This window comes from Capricornis sumatraensis, chromosome 2 (assembly GCF_032405125.1).
Source record: "Capricornis sumatraensis isolate serow.1 chromosome 2, serow.2, whole genome shotgun sequence".
Classification (NCBI taxonomy): Eukaryota; Metazoa; Chordata; class Mammalia; order Artiodactyla; family Bovidae; genus Capricornis; species Capricornis sumatraensis.
Window position 1 is genome coordinate 59,963,393 of NC_091070.1, and position 16,172 is coordinate 59,979,564.

Genomic DNA, 16,172 nt, shown 5'->3' on the forward strand with positions numbered 1-16,172 from the left:
TGCATTTATTGATGAAATAATTCTCTACAGGAATATGTAAAAATCAGGTAAGCACTGAATTACTTTTTAAATATGTCCCCCTAATCACTTTTTAAAGAACCATGTTTTTAAAGTTACTAAAATTTTATAATATTTTTGGTCAATATCTCAGTAATGAGTTTAGAAAATCCTAAGATTCTTATAAAATTCTTCGTTTTAAAGACCAAAAGTTGGTGTATAGCATAGGAGCTCAAGTTGGTGCTCTGTGATGACGTAGAGGCGGTGGGAGGCTCAAGAGTGAGGGGATATATGTATACGAGACTCCTATGGATGGAGGAGCCTGGCGGGCTACATTGCAAAGAGTCAGACACGACCGAGTGACACACACAAAACAATGACAGCTAATTCACTGTTGTACAGCAGAAACTAACAACACTAAAGCAATTATACTCCAATTTTAAAAAACTTGACCAACAGAAAAAGAACAGCCCTCATATAATACAGTAAAAAAGTAGCAATTTTCTCCTATTCCTCTCCAACACCAAAACCTTATTCCAACCCTAAAAATGGAAAAACCTAAAAATCACAACAAAGATTATGCAGTTAATATAAAACTTTTAAAGGCTGAAGTCTATTTGTCCAAAACAACTTCTACTTTATGGCTGGTGAATATAAAATTCTGTATATAGAAAAACATACCTGAAAATACAAGTGTTTAAAAACATATGTAGTTTCATATTGAACAAATTTTCACTACAATTTAGACTGTATTAGTCCAAAGTATATTTTCTATATACAGAAACTCAATTTAACTTAAATGCAAGACAAAAATTTATTAAGAAAATTCTATGAACAGAATGGTTGGGATCAGTATCTGTTTAACATTAAAAGATAACCCCACAACCAGTACTCTTGCCTGGGAAATCCCATGGACGGAGGAGCCTGGTGGGCTGCAGTCCATGGGGTCGCTGGGAGTCGGACGCAACTGAGTGACTTCACTTTCACTTTTCACTTTCATGCACTGGAGAAGGAAACGGCAACCCACTCCAGTGTTCTTGCCTGGAGAATCCCAGGGACAGGGGAGCCTCGTGGGCTGCCGTCTATGGGGTTGCACAGAGTCAGACATGACTGAAGTGACTTAGCAGCAGCAGCAGCACAACCAGAAATACTAGGCCAAAATCAACACAAGTGTGATAAACTGATAAAAGTTAACACCACAATAAAATGAACCAGGTTTTAATGAAATTAAAATTTTACAGTCAAACAATTGAAAATGTTAGACTACCACACATTCTTCCCCTCAATCAAGTATACAAAATCCATGGAAAGCTGCCCTTTCTCCAATTTGACATTTAAACCATAAGTGAATCCCAAATTAGTCTGAGACTAAATGGAATTTCTTTTTGTGGTATCACCTATTACTTGAGCATATCACAAGAATTTACATAACAGGCTAGAGAACAGAAGTAAGAAATAACAGGTGCTTCGGTACCACCCATATTATCTACTAAGACCACAGTGTGAGCAACAGAGTGTAGATTCATGGTAGTAGTTCCTTGAATAAAACTGCTTATACTGTATCTTCCACAAACACAGGTTTTTGCAGTATCCAAATCTTGACAAAGATGGAAAGGAATGATATGAGAGCCATATGGAATCCTATTGGAAAAAAATATTTTAAAGATATTTTTTAATGATTCAAAACTTCATGTATTAGGACATCAATTATTAGACACTGAATTATAACCATGAGAAAATAAAATTACTCTATTAATTCAGTATATTGTTTTTATTTTCCAAACTGGTACAAATGGGAAAAATATACTAAATAACAGCATATGACATAAGCCTAAGAGGATCTATACTACTCCATAAAGTAGTGACCTTTTAGTATTGCCACTTAATAGTATAACTTACTGAATACAAGGAAAGAGTCATCTGTCCTTTATATAATTATACTGTATGACCAGTATAACATAATTTAAATGTACGGCTCTCTCATACAATTCCTAAAAATGGTAATGAGAGAATTTCTCAGTTCTATCTGTGAAGAAACATTTATTTAAATAAATACATATGCACTCCTAGGCATCAAGTGTTCAAAAGAGAATCCTAAACTGTGTGAAACAAATTTTTAAAATGTTGTGATATTAGTTTTACTTTACTAAAGCAAGCAAGGCTCCTAACAGTGCTTAAATTAAGTCATTCACCCTCTTACTTAAAATTAAAACTTCAGTGGCCCCCAATACAATTGCTCTCACCCTGCATAACACTGAGACAATCTCTTGAGATTGCCCGCCCAGTGCCCAGGTCTCTCCTGCACCCTGAACATAATCATAGCCCAAGTGCTTTGTGTCTCCCATACGCTTTTCTTTATTCTTTCTCTAGTACGTAGGCTGGCACATTAACAGGTGTTCAGATCTTTTGCAACAAGTGAAACCTACTATTATAATTTAAACTGGTGCTGTTTTGCTTTGCCACACAGCATGTGGGATCTTAGTGCCCTGACCTCTGCCCCCTGCACTGGAAGTACAGTCTTAACCACTGGACCTCCAAGGAAGTCCCTAAACTGGTGTTTAAAACCCTAGTAGAAAAGTGCACATCAAATAAAAAATAGTGGCCTACTTACTTAAAGGATGGGATTGACTTTGTTTACAATTTTTCATTTTTCCCACATGTACTAATCTATTAACTTGTGTAAGTAACTTTAAAAAAAAAAACAAACCACTTACTTTCCAGTCTCTTGGTTATAGACCAAGAAAAACACGAAACAGTTAAAAACTGTATTTTCTACCCAATGTAAGTCCCCACATATTTTTCTAAGACTATAACTTTATGTTTGTAACCAGTAGTTAGGACAATCTATCAACAGCTAAATAGCAGAGATTGTTCTCATGGCTTTGGATCTATATTCTTAAACCAAGGGAGCTGGAAATTTGCAAAATTATACTTCAGTAAAGATCAGAGTCATCCTAGCCAATTTATGATCCTTTCAAATCATCAGTGACCATTTACAGTATTTCTCACTTGGACATAATTTTCAAAATTGAATAAATACGTTATTTTTTTTTATACGTAAGTCTCAGAGAAAGCAAAGAACAAGACACTTGGGAGTAGTTTATTGCCAAAAGACACCATTTAGAGTTCTCTTAAATCAGCAGTTTTAACCTGAATCATGAGTATCACTTCTGGAGACTTTAAAAAATATATGACACACAGTAGGGGCCCATCTCTGGAGATTCTGAACTAGTTGATCTGAGGTAGAATCTAGGACCCATATGACCAGATCTAGGTATGTATTTCACATCTATATTATTTAGAAGTTCCTCTACAACTAATGATAACACAATTAATGATTTTTAATTTGTCAAATAAGCAAATTACATGTATTTATAAATCCAGTGAGTATCGAGACCTATTATGAACTAGGCACTGTTCTTGGCACTTACATGTACGGTCACTTAAGAGAGAATTTTAAACTCCTAGTTAAGAGTCAATACCTTAAACCAGCAGTCCCCAAGTGTGGTCCCCTGACCAGCATTATCAGCATCTCCTTGGAACTTGTTAGACATGCAGTTTCTTCATCCCCATGACAAATTTACTGAATAAGAATCTCTGAGGGTTGGGACCAGCAATTTGCTTTAGTTAAGTACTGTGTTATAATAAGCATGATTGGTGATGCATTCTTCAACTTTCGAGGATCACTACCGTAAAACAATAATGAGCCCTTAGTTACTTTTGGTGGTGGTGGTGGTTTAGTAACTAAGTCGTGTCTGCCTCTTGTGACCCATGGACTGTAGCCTGCCAGGCTCCTCTGTCCATGGGATTCTCCAAGCAAGAATACTGGAGTGGGTTGCCATTTCCTTCTCCAGGAAATCTTCCCAACCCAGGAATCAAACCCAGGTCTTCTGCACTGCAGGCAGATTCTTTACCAACTAAGCCACAAGGGTAGCCCAAGTTACTGTTAGAGCCTTAGTATTCAAAGTGTAACTCATGAACTAGCAGCCTCACCTTGAATGCAGTTTAAAAAGCAGATCTCCACTTCAGACCTCTAAAACAAAATCTGCTAAACAAGACTCCCAGGAATGTGATGAATATTAAAATTTGAGAAGTAAGCCAAGGCTCTTACTCTGTACATTAGAAACACCTGGATAGTTTAAAAAAAAACAAAAAACTCAGTCCTACTCCCAAGCATTCTGATTTAATAAATCTTGGGTGGGGACTAACCATCAGAATTTTTTAAAAGCTCCTTAGGTAATTCTAATGTGAAGTAAAATCTGAGAACCACTGCTTTAGGATAAGAGCACTTAAGCTAGGGATGATGAAGAGGGAAGACTGGCTTGGGTTTCAGTGGATGTCTATGAGCACTATGAAGTTTATCTGTGTTTATTCATATGCCCATTCTTCTAGACCCATAACTTTTGTCATTTCTTTTTAAAAGAAGGCCACTGGAGCAAAGGGTCAGATTGTGCGTAGTATAAACAGCTATGTTAAAGACTTAATTCTTGAGAATGATGAAAATACCATGATGCTATCAAAGGCTTACCTATTATATAATATGGTTCGTGCAGAAGATTCCAGTAAAGTTAATGGCATTTGCAGGTGTATAACTGGAAGGACTTTAGGTTGTTCAAAAGTATTTCCAAAAAGATCCAAGTACTCAAGGGATAAATTTTTAAATTCACTAGGCAAAAATGGAAGCTTATTTCGAGCTGCTGACAAAAACCGCAGGTTCCTGAGTTGTCCCATCTTGAAAGGAAGGCGAATCAATTCATTATCATCAAGTTTTAAATATGTAAGTTCTCGGAGCTGGCAAAACTGCACGGGGAGTGCCTTAATTTTGTTCTTGCTGATATCCAAACTCTGAAGTGACTTCTGGAGTGTAGACTGACACAAGGCTACACTAAATGATTCCAAGTGGTTATCATTCAGGTTAAGTTCTTGAAGGTGGATGAGGTCTCCAATTGTAGGTGGAAGCTTTTTTATATGGTTATGACTCAAGTCTAATTTTCTAAGGTTTTTTAAGCAAAGCATACGCATATCAACCCGGACAAGCCCACAATAAGAAGTCTGAAGATGTTCCAGAGAATAGGGGAAGTTCTTGCTTAGAGGATAGTCCTTTTTGGATGTGATAACCATTTTAGTTTTAAATTTTTCAAATTCTGAAGTCTTCACTGGTGTGAGGGTTGAAAGTGGTGCCTCAACATCACAGCCTCTATGAGCCAGTCGCACAGCTGAAAGGAAACTCTTTAGACTGCTGGAATTGGCCTGAAGATGTAAAAGTAGGTTGTACAATTATAAATTCCATTTTAGGTAATAAATGCATGTTAATTCATCCTAAACAAATGTGGTAAAGTTGTATATGTAAATCATGCAATTATTTATTGAAAATTACTAAGTTTTTTTCAGTATTCTATTTTCACTAAATTTAATTACATATACAAAAATTTATTAAGTTTTTGAAAAAATTATGTTGACACACTCTAAATAAAACTGTTCACAGGGGGAACCATATAAGCATAAAATAAAACAGGAAAACATGAAGATTCCACTGAAGACTTGGATTTAAGACGAACTGACCCATCAACTATAACCCAATAAAAATTTTTTAAAAAGTTATTTTAACCTTAGTAACCAAAAGAAAATGAAAAGATGAAATGACTTAAATCTCCGGTGCCTCAGAGACAGACTGAAGTAGTGTTGTACAGGGCAAAATACCCAGGGGGGTTATTCACCAAGACTAGGAATTGCGAAAAGCAACAGCCCTGTCAAAAGCAAGGCCAAGGACTTCCCTAGTGGTGTAGTGGATAAGAATCTGCCTGCCAATGCTGGGTACATGGGTTCGAATCCCTGGACCAGGAAGATCCCACATGCCGCAGAGCAACTAAGTCCAAGAGGTACTACTGAGCCCACATGTCACAACTACTGAAACCCACTCACCTAGAGTCTGGGCTCCACAAGAGAAGTCACTACAATGAGATGCTCATGCACTGCAATTCTCAACACAGCCAAAAATAAAATAAGTAAAAATTATATATGTATATATCAAGAAACTTTTAAAAATAAAAAAAGGCAGGTGTAACTTAGCACTTACTGAAAAAAGTTGTACAACACATCGAAAGCAAGAGACCGCTTCCAGCTGGACCGAGAAATCACTATTAAAGTGATATGTGAATTAAGTCAGCAATAAAAATACTTGCTGGATACTTTAGAAGTTTCAAAAACTTTATATATGAAGGATTAGTGAACTTTCAGCAAGTCTGGGAAACTATTTGGTTGGAATGGGGGAGCTTTGCAGAGGAGTAAAAGAGTAGAAATACTGTATGGTTACAGAGTATAAATGAGTACCCTTGATGCCAGGGTAAGGAGGACAGAATGATCAAGCTGTGGGAAATCACTGAAGAATTGTGAGTTGAGAATTATGTAACAAGAGCTACATATTATTCTTGTAGCAATATACATAGCGAAGTGGAGTGAGGAAAGTCTGGTGACCTGGGGTAAGTAGGTCCAGCAGAGGGACCTACTTGGGAGTTACATACTTGGGAGTTACACGCATCAAAGGGAGCTGTGGTAACAGAAAGCATGTATGGCAGAGAACAGGCAGAGGATAGGAATAAAGTCTTCACTCCCAGGATAGAAAAAAGGTTGCCAAGAAACAGGAAACAAAGGAGCGGCTAAGAAAACTGAAGATAAACCAGCACAGTGCCCTATCCCAGGTGGCAAGAAAGAAAAGTTATTATGAAGGGAGTGGTCATCAGTGTCAAATTCTTCAGAGTTCAAAAAGGATGAGTAATCATGGCAATGTGATTAGCAGATAGGAAGAGATCACTGACCTTTGACAGTGTTTTATGAATAAACCAGTGAAGTGAAAGTGAAGTGAAGTCGCTCAGTCGTGTCTGACTCTTTGCGATCCCATGGACTGTAGTCTACCAGGCTTCTCTGTCCATGGGATTTTCCAGGCAAGAGTACTGGAGTGGTTTGCCATTTCTTTCTCCAGGGGATCTTCCTGAACCAGGGACTGAACCCAGATCTCCTGCATTGCAGGCAGACGCTTTACCCTCTGAGCCACCAGGGAAGCCCAAACCAGTGAAAGCAGAGGTCAAAAGAGATACTGAGAAAGTGGAACCAACAGCTTTAGCCTCAACTTTCCAGAAATTTGTCTTTTGTATTCTAATTGGTAGGACTCTCAGCTTGTTTGTAGGTAGGAGTCAGTGGCAGGACAGGCTGATTAGCAAGAGAAAATGAAAAACCAGAACAGGAGGAGGTAAGACAAAGCACCTCCATTCAATAAAACAGCTTAAACAGTTATTAAACTTTAAATGTTTAGAAAGCACTTGACTTGGGGTCAAGGATAAAGGCAAATGCAAGGTTGAACAAATCACAGCTCCTACCCTCTGGGAAGGGAAAAACGGAAAAAGTGAGATAAGGCAGAGAAGAAAACAGTTTTTTATCTTAATGGTTTATATATTTTAAAAAATGATTACAATAAGTAAAATATCCCCTAAAGTGTTTCTAATTGTATTTTATCCATTTTTTTAACACCAAATTTAGATTTGTCACCTGTGATTCAGCTGGCAAGATGCAGACCTGTGCCACCTGCTTATAGAGTTCTAAGAACACCCCAAGGCTCCATCTTGGGCATAGAAGCAAAATCAGTTTTTCTTCTCATCCTGGGCAACTTTTCTAAGACTGACTCTGCTCTTTTCAAGGCCACACAAGCAAGCCAGGGAAGCTGCCATCACTTCCTCAAACATGCCTGCAAGTGCCTATCTCTGTTCAGCTCTGTGGGAGATCAGGCTCCTAATACAGCCTCTATTCTCTTTACAGTAAACCAACCTACGCATTAATACCATACCTTACTGAGACAGATATCCACGGGAGGCTCCTTTAACCGAACAGTGGCTTTCCCCTCATCCACAAATTTGGTGAAGAACTGCTCAATGTTCTCCTTTAGCTGCTTGCAACCAATGAGGAGGGTGGGGGAGAAAAATGACAAAACCAGGTACTGTTATTCAGTATTTATTACACCTGCAATATGCCACTTTGCCAGGATTCAGTTTGGCTTATAGTCCTTACATCTGGGTGCTTTGTGGTTTTAAGATTTAAAGGTTTTTGTTTGATTGCTTTTGGGGGTATTTACACTCCTTATCCAGCTTTGGGTAAGATAGAATTGTTCTACCTGTCCAATAACCCTTCCTCAAGAACAGAATCCCCTTTGTTTGAGGAGAATGCTTCTTCTCTCCCATTCTAACTCTGGGTGTAGTAAGAGTTGCCAATAGTAGTTACCTGCTTTCTTAACTTCAGTCTACTAGCCTGGGGTAGGCATGCCTCCCACAAGATATAAACTTGATGAAAGCAGGAATCTTCTCTCCTTTGTTCAGTATTATTTTCCCAGAGCCAGAGGAGTGACTAACATATAATAGCTGCTCAATAATTTTTAATAACTGATGTTGCTTCTGCTGCAGACTTTAACAACTATTTATTGAGAAGCCACTATGTACCAGGCTCTATGACAGGGGGCTTGGGACAACAGTGGTAAATAAGACCAGCATGGTAACTACACTTATCAAGTTGCCAATTTCATGACAGAAAGTTTATTAAACAAGTAATTATAAGCATAACAAATATTAAGACAAGGAAGTACAGGCCGCTATAAGACCTTATATAGGAAAGGACTTTTACCTGGTCTGGAGGTATGAAAGAGAACTGAAATGAGTAAGAAATGAAGGATTAAGATGTTAGGCAAGTGAAGATACTGAGGGAAGGAGAGGGAGGTAGTATATAAATAAAATGGAATAGTGTGCAAAGCCTTGAAGGTAAGAGAGTTTGGCAACTGAGGAGGTGAAAGACGTTCAGTATGCTGGAAGATCCAGTGAAAAGAGGCAGGTGAGTGTAGAGAGGTAAACAGAGATTAGATGATGGAGATTAGATGAATATTCAGCGGATATTACCGTTAGATCTACATTTTGAAAAGTTCCCTTTAACTACAAAGTTTAATAATGAACTTTGGGAGAGGGGACAATGGGATGGAGAAAAGACAATGGTAGAGGTAAGGAGATCCTTTAAGAAACCAGCCAGGCAAGGGACAATGGTGGTTTAGGCTACACCTGGGATGGAAGGGGGTATGAAAATACAAAATTACCCAGGAAGCAGAATTGAAAGAATTCAATAATATGTTGGATGTGGGGAAGGAAAGCCTTTAAGGTTCCTGGAGAGGGACAGAATATTACTTAAAGGAGCTGCAGAACACTATCAGAAAAGCTGGGTTAGGGGTGGCAAGGAAAATTAATCTGGAGGTATTCTGAGTTTGAAATACTGTGACACAACCAAATGAAGATTTCCAGTAGGTAGCTGGCTCAAGTTGGAAATTAAGGGAGAGGACTAGCAAAAGATACAGATTTGGAAATCAGTCAGATGGATGTCAGCGTCATGGGACAGAAAAGTAGAAGGTTGTAAGAAAGAGACCCAAGGTGCTTCCACACTCAGCACTAATTGCTACTCCTCAAGGCCAAAACCAAACCACCTTATTAAATAAGTGTTTACTTGACACCTACTATGTTCCAAGCCCTGTGGCACCACTTCTTCCACAAAACTTTCTCAAAGACTTGAATCGGAATTCATTTCATTTTTAATATTATACTATATAATACCACTCTGCTTCTCCCTTTATTACAGCAATTACAGCCCACCTTTGTAAGTGGTGGTTTCTGTTTTTCCCTTTCTAGTCTTGGAAAAACAGTGATTAAATCAGGTTTATTTCCCATAGTATCTATCCAGCAATGCACCCTACACACACTGTTTTCAACTAGTGGTTTACAATAAAATTTTCGTTAGGATTTTCAGCTACTGACCTTAGCACAGCGGAAGTTTTAAAGGAGAGATCATAACAGACTCTTAAAACAGACAGTACCTAAGGTGGGCATGAAAAGATAGGTTTTAGGGAGGTCAACAGGGAAAAAAGGGAGACCCAATTCTGGTTATGAGTTTGCTTTTCTCACCTAACAGTTTTCTAATCTTTAAAATTTGGTGACAGAAGTCCTTTCCATTTGAAAAATTACATGAGTTGATTCCACCAGAAGAGAGGAATTATTTAGACTTTCAACTACTTACACAAACATTTACGTGGCTCTGAATAAAACAGCAATAACTCTTCCTCAACTAAGAGTATTTACTGAGGATACAACACTAAGGGAAACAATCCCACAAATTGTATAAAACCCAGTCAAAAGTTAGATGCAACAGAGGGTGATGAATCACCCCTCAATTTTATTATAGTAGGCACAAGGGTATTCTAGTCATTTTCACAAAAGAACGTGCCTGGGAATCAAGGTAAAAGGATTTTATAAAACTTGTGCTTTAAAAATTCAATTTCCAACTTCTAGAGGGTTTACTACTGTTATGTAAATACAAAAGAGCCCCGTACCTAACAAATCAAAACTTAGGAAATTAAACAGTTAAGAAAGAGCGAGAGATGCAGTAGCCAAGAATTTTAATAAAATTATCAAGATGCAACCCAGGCATCACTGCTTTACCACTGTACTAACCGGGAAGATCCCCTGGAGTAGGAAATGGCAACCCACTCCAGTATTCTTGCCTGGAAAATCCCATGGAGCCTGGCGGGCTGCAGTCCCCGGGGTCGCAATGAGTCGGACACGACTGAAGCGACCGAGCACAGCACAATCTGGCCTAACGACCTTAGACGCATCCCACAAAGCCTTAAAAACAAATTTAGCGAAGAAACTGGGAGAAACAGAATCTACTGAACCAAGGTGTAGTCATTTTACGGTCCTCCCAAACAGGACTGATGCTACTGATGCCGAAATTTCAAAGGCATTAAAGGGGTAGGGTTGCTATCTACTACTAAACAGCAAGGCTGTCAACAAAGTCGCAGAAATGGGCAAGAAAATTAAGAAGTGACTCTTAAAATCTTTCCGCCTTCGGGTCCGTAGGGAGACGCCAGGGTCCGGGTGATGGTGGGGTTCAGGGGCCGGCGGTCGGGAACCCCCAAGACGGAGTCCAGCTGGGCAAACAGTCGGGCGCTTAGGGCAAGAGCGCCTGGCTGATAGCCCTGACCCGCCGGCTCCACGCACCTCATAGCGGGTCCCGCGCTTGTCCTTCAGGGTGGAAATGAACAAGCAGGCGGGGTGACGGCCGCCCCGCTCGCCTCCAGCTCTGGGACCCGGCGGAGTCCTGGGCGCCTGCTGACAGAGGCTCAACACCGCCCGGACGCCTTTGCCCCGGTTCCTCAGCCCCAAGGCCGGCAAGTGCCGGCTGACCACCTCCACCTCGCAGTACAGCTTCATCCCGCCGGGAAGCCAGCCACCGGCTCCCACCGCTCGGCTTTGAAACTTCCCCTTTCCCGCCCCACCGCGCCGCCGCCGGGGCCCTCGAGCGCGGGCTGTCCGGGGATCTGCCTGCCGGCTCGCGGTGCCGACGTCCCTGTTTCTTCGAGCAGCGGCTCCACGAGTCCTGCGGGGGCGGACGGGGTCCCCTCTCCCGTGCAGGACCGAGTCTACACTGTGGCTGCGGACCGCGGACACAGACCGCCGGAGGATCCGGCTCGCGCCTCCCGAACCCGGCGATCGGCGGGGGCGCCACGTCCTTTCCCAGGAGCGCGCGCTGACGGCCCCAGTGTAATACTTGGGGGGCGAGTCCTAGTTTCCACTGCTGACAGTTTACACGCTGCCCGCACACGTGGGGTCTTTGAGTTTCCCAAGAAAGGCCGTAGTTCCTGTGTTTTGGGGGGAGTCTTTTTGCCTATCCAGCTTTGCGAGGGGCCCACTGCCAGCTGGGGCGCTGATAGGCTGGTGTTTTGTTTTGCGTGCCCTGGAGGTGACAATTGCCACATCAGAAGGGAACTTGATATGACAGGATTTATCCAAGACTTGATTTGTTTTGGATAAATGATGGAGAGGGAACTGGCAACCCACTCCAGTATTCTTGCCTGAAAAATCCCATGGACAGAGAAGCCTGGCGGGCTACAGTCCATGGGATCGCAAGAGTCCGACAAGACTTAGAGACTAAACACCAATTCCTATTATACAGATTCCCTGTTTACAACCGCTAGTGGATTGGATGGAGTGACTGACTTGACTGCATCTTAGACTTGGAGAGACCTTCCGGACCTTTCCGACTCCTTGTCTGACTCTTTGGGACTCCATGAACCGCAGGCCAGGCCTCCCTGTCCATCACCAACTCCCGGAGTTTACCCAAACTCATGTCCATTGAGTCGATGATGCCATCCAACCATGTCATCCTCTGTTGTCCCCTTCTCCTCCTGCCCTCAATTTTTCCCAGCATCAGGGTCTTTTGAAATGAGCCAGCTCTTCGCATCAGGTGGCCAAAGTATTGCAGTTTCAGCTTCAACATCAGTCCTTCCAATGAACACCCAGGACTGATCTCTTTTAGGATGGACTGGTTGGATCTCCTTGTAGTCCAAGGGACTCTCAAGAGTCCAGCACCACAGTTCAAAACCATCAATTCTTTGGCACTCAGCTTTCTTTATAGTCCAACTCTCACATCCATACATGACTACTGGAAAAACCATAGCCTTGACTAGACGGACTTTTGTTGACAAAGTAATGTCTCTGCTTTTTAATATGCTGTCTAGGTTGGTCATAACTTTCCCTCCAAGGAGTAAGCATCTTTTAATTTCATGGCTACAATCACCACCGGCAGTGATTTTGGAGCCCCCCAAAATAAAGTCAGCCACTGTTTCCATTGTTTCCCCATCTATTTGCCATGAAGTAATGGGACCAGATGCCATGATCTTAGTTTTCTGAATGTTGAGCTTTAAGCCAACTTTTCACTCTCCTCTTTTACTTTCATCAAGAGGCTTTTTAGTTCTTCTTCACTTTCTGCCACAAGGGTGGTGTCATCTGCATATCTGAGGTTATTGATATTTCTCCCGGCAGTCTTGATTCCAGCTTGTACTTCTTCCAGCCCAGCATTTCTCATGATGTACTCTGCATATAAGTTAAATAAGCAGGGTGACAATATACAGCCTTGATGTACTCCTTTTCCTATTTGGACCAGTCTGTTGTTCCATGTCCAGCTGTAACTTGCTTCCTGATATGCATACAGGTTTCTCAAGAGGCAGGTCAGGTGGTCTGGTATTCCCAACTCTTTCAGAATTTTCCATAGTTCATTGTGATCCACACAGTCAAAAGCTTTGGCATAGTCAATAAAGCAGAAATAGATGTTTTTCTGGAACTCTCTTGCTTTTTCGATGATCCAGCAGATGTAGGCAATTTGATCTCTGGTTCCTCTGCCTTTTCTAAAACCAGCTTGAACATCTGGAAGTTCACAGTTCACCTATTGCTGAAGCCTCGCTTGGAGAATTTTGAGAATTGCTTTACTAGCGTCTGAGATGAGTGCAATTGTGTGGTAGTTTGAGCATTCTTTGGCATTGCCTTTCTTTGGGATTGGAATGAAAACTGACCTTTTCCAGTCCTGTGGTCACTGCTGAGTTTTCCAAATTTGCTGGCATATTGAGTGCAGCACTTTCACAGCATCATCTTTTAGGGTTTGAAATAGCTCAACTGGAATTCCATCACCTCCACTAGCTTTGTTCGTAGTGATGCTTCCTAAGGCCCACTTGACTTCACATTCCAGGATGTCTGGCTCTAGGTGAGTGATCACACCATCATGATTATCTGGGTCGTGAAGATCTTTTTTGTCCAGTTCTACTGTGTATTCTTGCCATATTTTCTTAATGAATATCTTCTGCTTCTGTTAGGTCCATACCATTTCTGTCCTTTATTGAGCCCATCTTTGCATTAAATGTTCCCTGGTGCTGCTGCTGCTGCTAAGTCGCTTCATTTGTGTTCGACTCTCCCTAGGTATGTTAAATTTTCCTGAAGAGATCTCTAGTCTTTCCCATTCTATTGTTTTCTTTATTTCTTTGCATTGATTGCTGAGGAAGGCTTTCTTATCTCTCCTTGCTATTCTTTGAAACTCCACATTCAAATGGGTATATCTTTCCTTCTCTCCTTTGCTTTTTGCTTCTCTTCTTTTCACAGCTATTTGTAAGGCCTCCTCAGACAACCATTTTGCTTTATTGCATTTCTTTTCCTTGGGAATGATCTTGATCCCTCTTTCCTGTACGATGTCATGAACCTCTGTCCATAGTTCATCAGGCACCCTGTCTATCAGATCTAGTCCCTTAAATCTATTTCTCACTTCCACTGTATATTCATAAGGGATTTGATTTAGGTCATACCTGAATGGTCTAGTGGTTTTCCCCACTTTCTTCAATTTACATCTGAATTTGGCAATAAGGAATTCATAATCTGAGCCACAGTCAGCTCCCGGTCTTGTTTTTGCTGACTGTATAGAGTTTCTCCATCTTTGGGCGCAAAGAATATAATCAATCTGATTTCGGTGTTGACCATCTGGTGACGTCCATGTGTAGAGTCTTCTCTTGTGTTGTTGGGTGTATGCTATGACCAGTGCATTTTCTTTGCAAAACTCTATTAGCCTTTGCCCTGCTTCATTCTGTACTCCAAGGCCAAATTTGCCTGTTACTCCAGGTGTTTCTTGACTTCCTACTTTGCATTCCAGTCCCCTATAATGAAAAGGACATCTTTTTTGGTTCTTTTTAGTTCTAAAAGTTCTTGTAGGTCTTCACAGAACTGTTCAACTTCAGCTTCTTCAGCGTTACTGGTTGGGGCATAGACCTGGATTACTGTGATATTGAATGGTTTGCCTTGGCAACAAACAGAGATCATTCTGTCGTTTTTGAGATTGCATCCAAGCACTGCATTTTGGACTCTTTTGTTGACCATGATGGCTACTCCATTTCTTCTAAGGGATTCCTGCCCACAGTAGTAGATATAATGGTCATCTGAGTTAAATTCACCCATTCCAGTCCATTTTAGTTCGCTGATTCCTAGAATGTCAACGTTCACTCTTGCCACCTCCTGTTTGACCACTTCGAATTTGCCTTGATTCATGGACCTAACATTCCAGGTTCCTATGCAGTATTGCTCTTACAGCATTGGACCTTGCTTCTATCATCAGTCGCATCCACAACTGGGTGTTGTTTTTGCTTTGGCTCCATCCCTTCATTCTTTCTGGAGTTATTTCTCCACTGATCTCCAGTAGCATTTTGGGCACCTACTGACCTGGGGAGTTCATCTTTCAGTGTCCTGTCTTTTTGCCTTTTCACACTGTTCATGGGGTTCTCAAGGCAAGAATACTGAAGTGGTTTGCCATTCCCTTCTCCAGTGGACCATATTCTGTCAGACCTCTCCACCATGACCCATCTGCCTTGGGTGGCCCTACACGGCATGGCTTAGTTTCATTGAGTTAGACAAGGCTGTGGTCCATGTGATCAGATTGGCTAGTTTTCTGTGATTTTGGTTTCAGTCTGTCTGCCCTCTGATGCCCTCTCTTAGCGCCTACCATCTTACTTGGGTTTCTCTTACCCTTACAGTTTATAGTATTCTAATTCAATTCTCTCACTTTACACAAGAGTAGTGAAGGCTGAAAAGAGTAAAGGAATTTGCCTGTGACTTCACAGATAGTCACTGGTAGAACAAATAGTACTAGAACTTAAGTCTCAAATGCTGTGTTTAATTCTTCCAAGAAACCTTCATGGATTTCCACTCTGCAGTTTAATTGAATACAGTTACCCAAAGCCTTGCCTCTTTTTCTCTTTGGAATCCAGGTCCTATAAACTAGCTGGACAAATCTCTCCAGAGCAGCCTTTGTAGTTTTCAGTTACTTCTTAGTATGTGATCTTTGAGAGTCCATGGAGCTCAACTCTGCCTTTTAAAATGTACCATGTTTCTTCTAGCAAGTTTGGATGTTCACAGCAAGAGGAATCTTAGGTTATCTTGTCTAAAATAATTGCTATATGATTACTTATTTAATGCCTGTCTTCACCAATAGACTACAAGCTTTCTGGACAGCTTCTTGAGTCACTACTGTTGTATTTAAGATCAAGCATAATGTTCACATATTGTATGTACTCAATGCATATTTGCAGAATAAATGAATGAGTAAATGAATATCATTTAACAAATATGTATGAGAGCCTGTATTGTGCTAGAATAGAGTAAGATTACTGATTAATATGCATTTGGTTAATCCTTCTTGTGTTAGAATAAGTAGCTAGCCAATTGGTAGGGAAAGAACTGGATTCTCCTGTACTCATCAGGGACAGAGACATAACTTTTGGGTGGATTCAG

At 40.9% G+C, this 16,172-nt stretch overlaps 1 protein-coding gene across 2 annotated transcripts; it reads right to left on the minus strand.

Annotated features, from left to right (window-relative positions):
- Positions 1–1,397: 1,397 nt before the first annotated feature.
- On the minus strand, positions 1,398–11,282 carry LRR1 (leucine rich repeat protein 1). 2 transcript variants are annotated; one of them, XM_068966288.1, is made up of 4 exons: positions 11,070–11,282; positions 7,835–7,933; positions 4,526–5,247; positions 1,398–1,638 (listed from the first exon to the last, which is right to left on the minus strand). In XM_068966288.1, exons 1-4 carry the CDS (start codon positions 11,280–11,282, stop codon positions 1,398–1,400), a joined length of 1,275 nt encoding a protein of 424 aa, XP_068822389.1. The 2 variants fall into 2 exon arrangements, with proteins under 2 accessions (XP_068822389.1, XP_068822390.1); XM_068966289.1 differs by lacking the exon at positions 4,526–5,247 and having other exon boundaries at positions 1,480–1,638.
- Positions 11,283–16,172: the final 4,890 nt, after the last annotated feature.

Excerpts from the sequence above, each read along its gene's own strand:
- LRR1 (XM_068966288.1), bottom strand. The coding sequence starts at position 11,282 with ATGAAGCTGTACTGCGAGGTGGAGGTGGTCAGCCGGCACTTGCCGGCC. Across the intron at positions 7,934-11,069 it reads AGCGCGGGACCCGCTATGAG|CTAAAGGAGAACATTGAGCA; the intron begins GTGCGTGGAGCC and ends GGTTGCAAGCAG. Across the intron at positions 1,639-4,525 it reads CGAACCATATTATATAATAG|GATTCCATATGGCTCTCATA; the intron begins GTAAGCCTTTGA and ends TTTTTCCAATAG.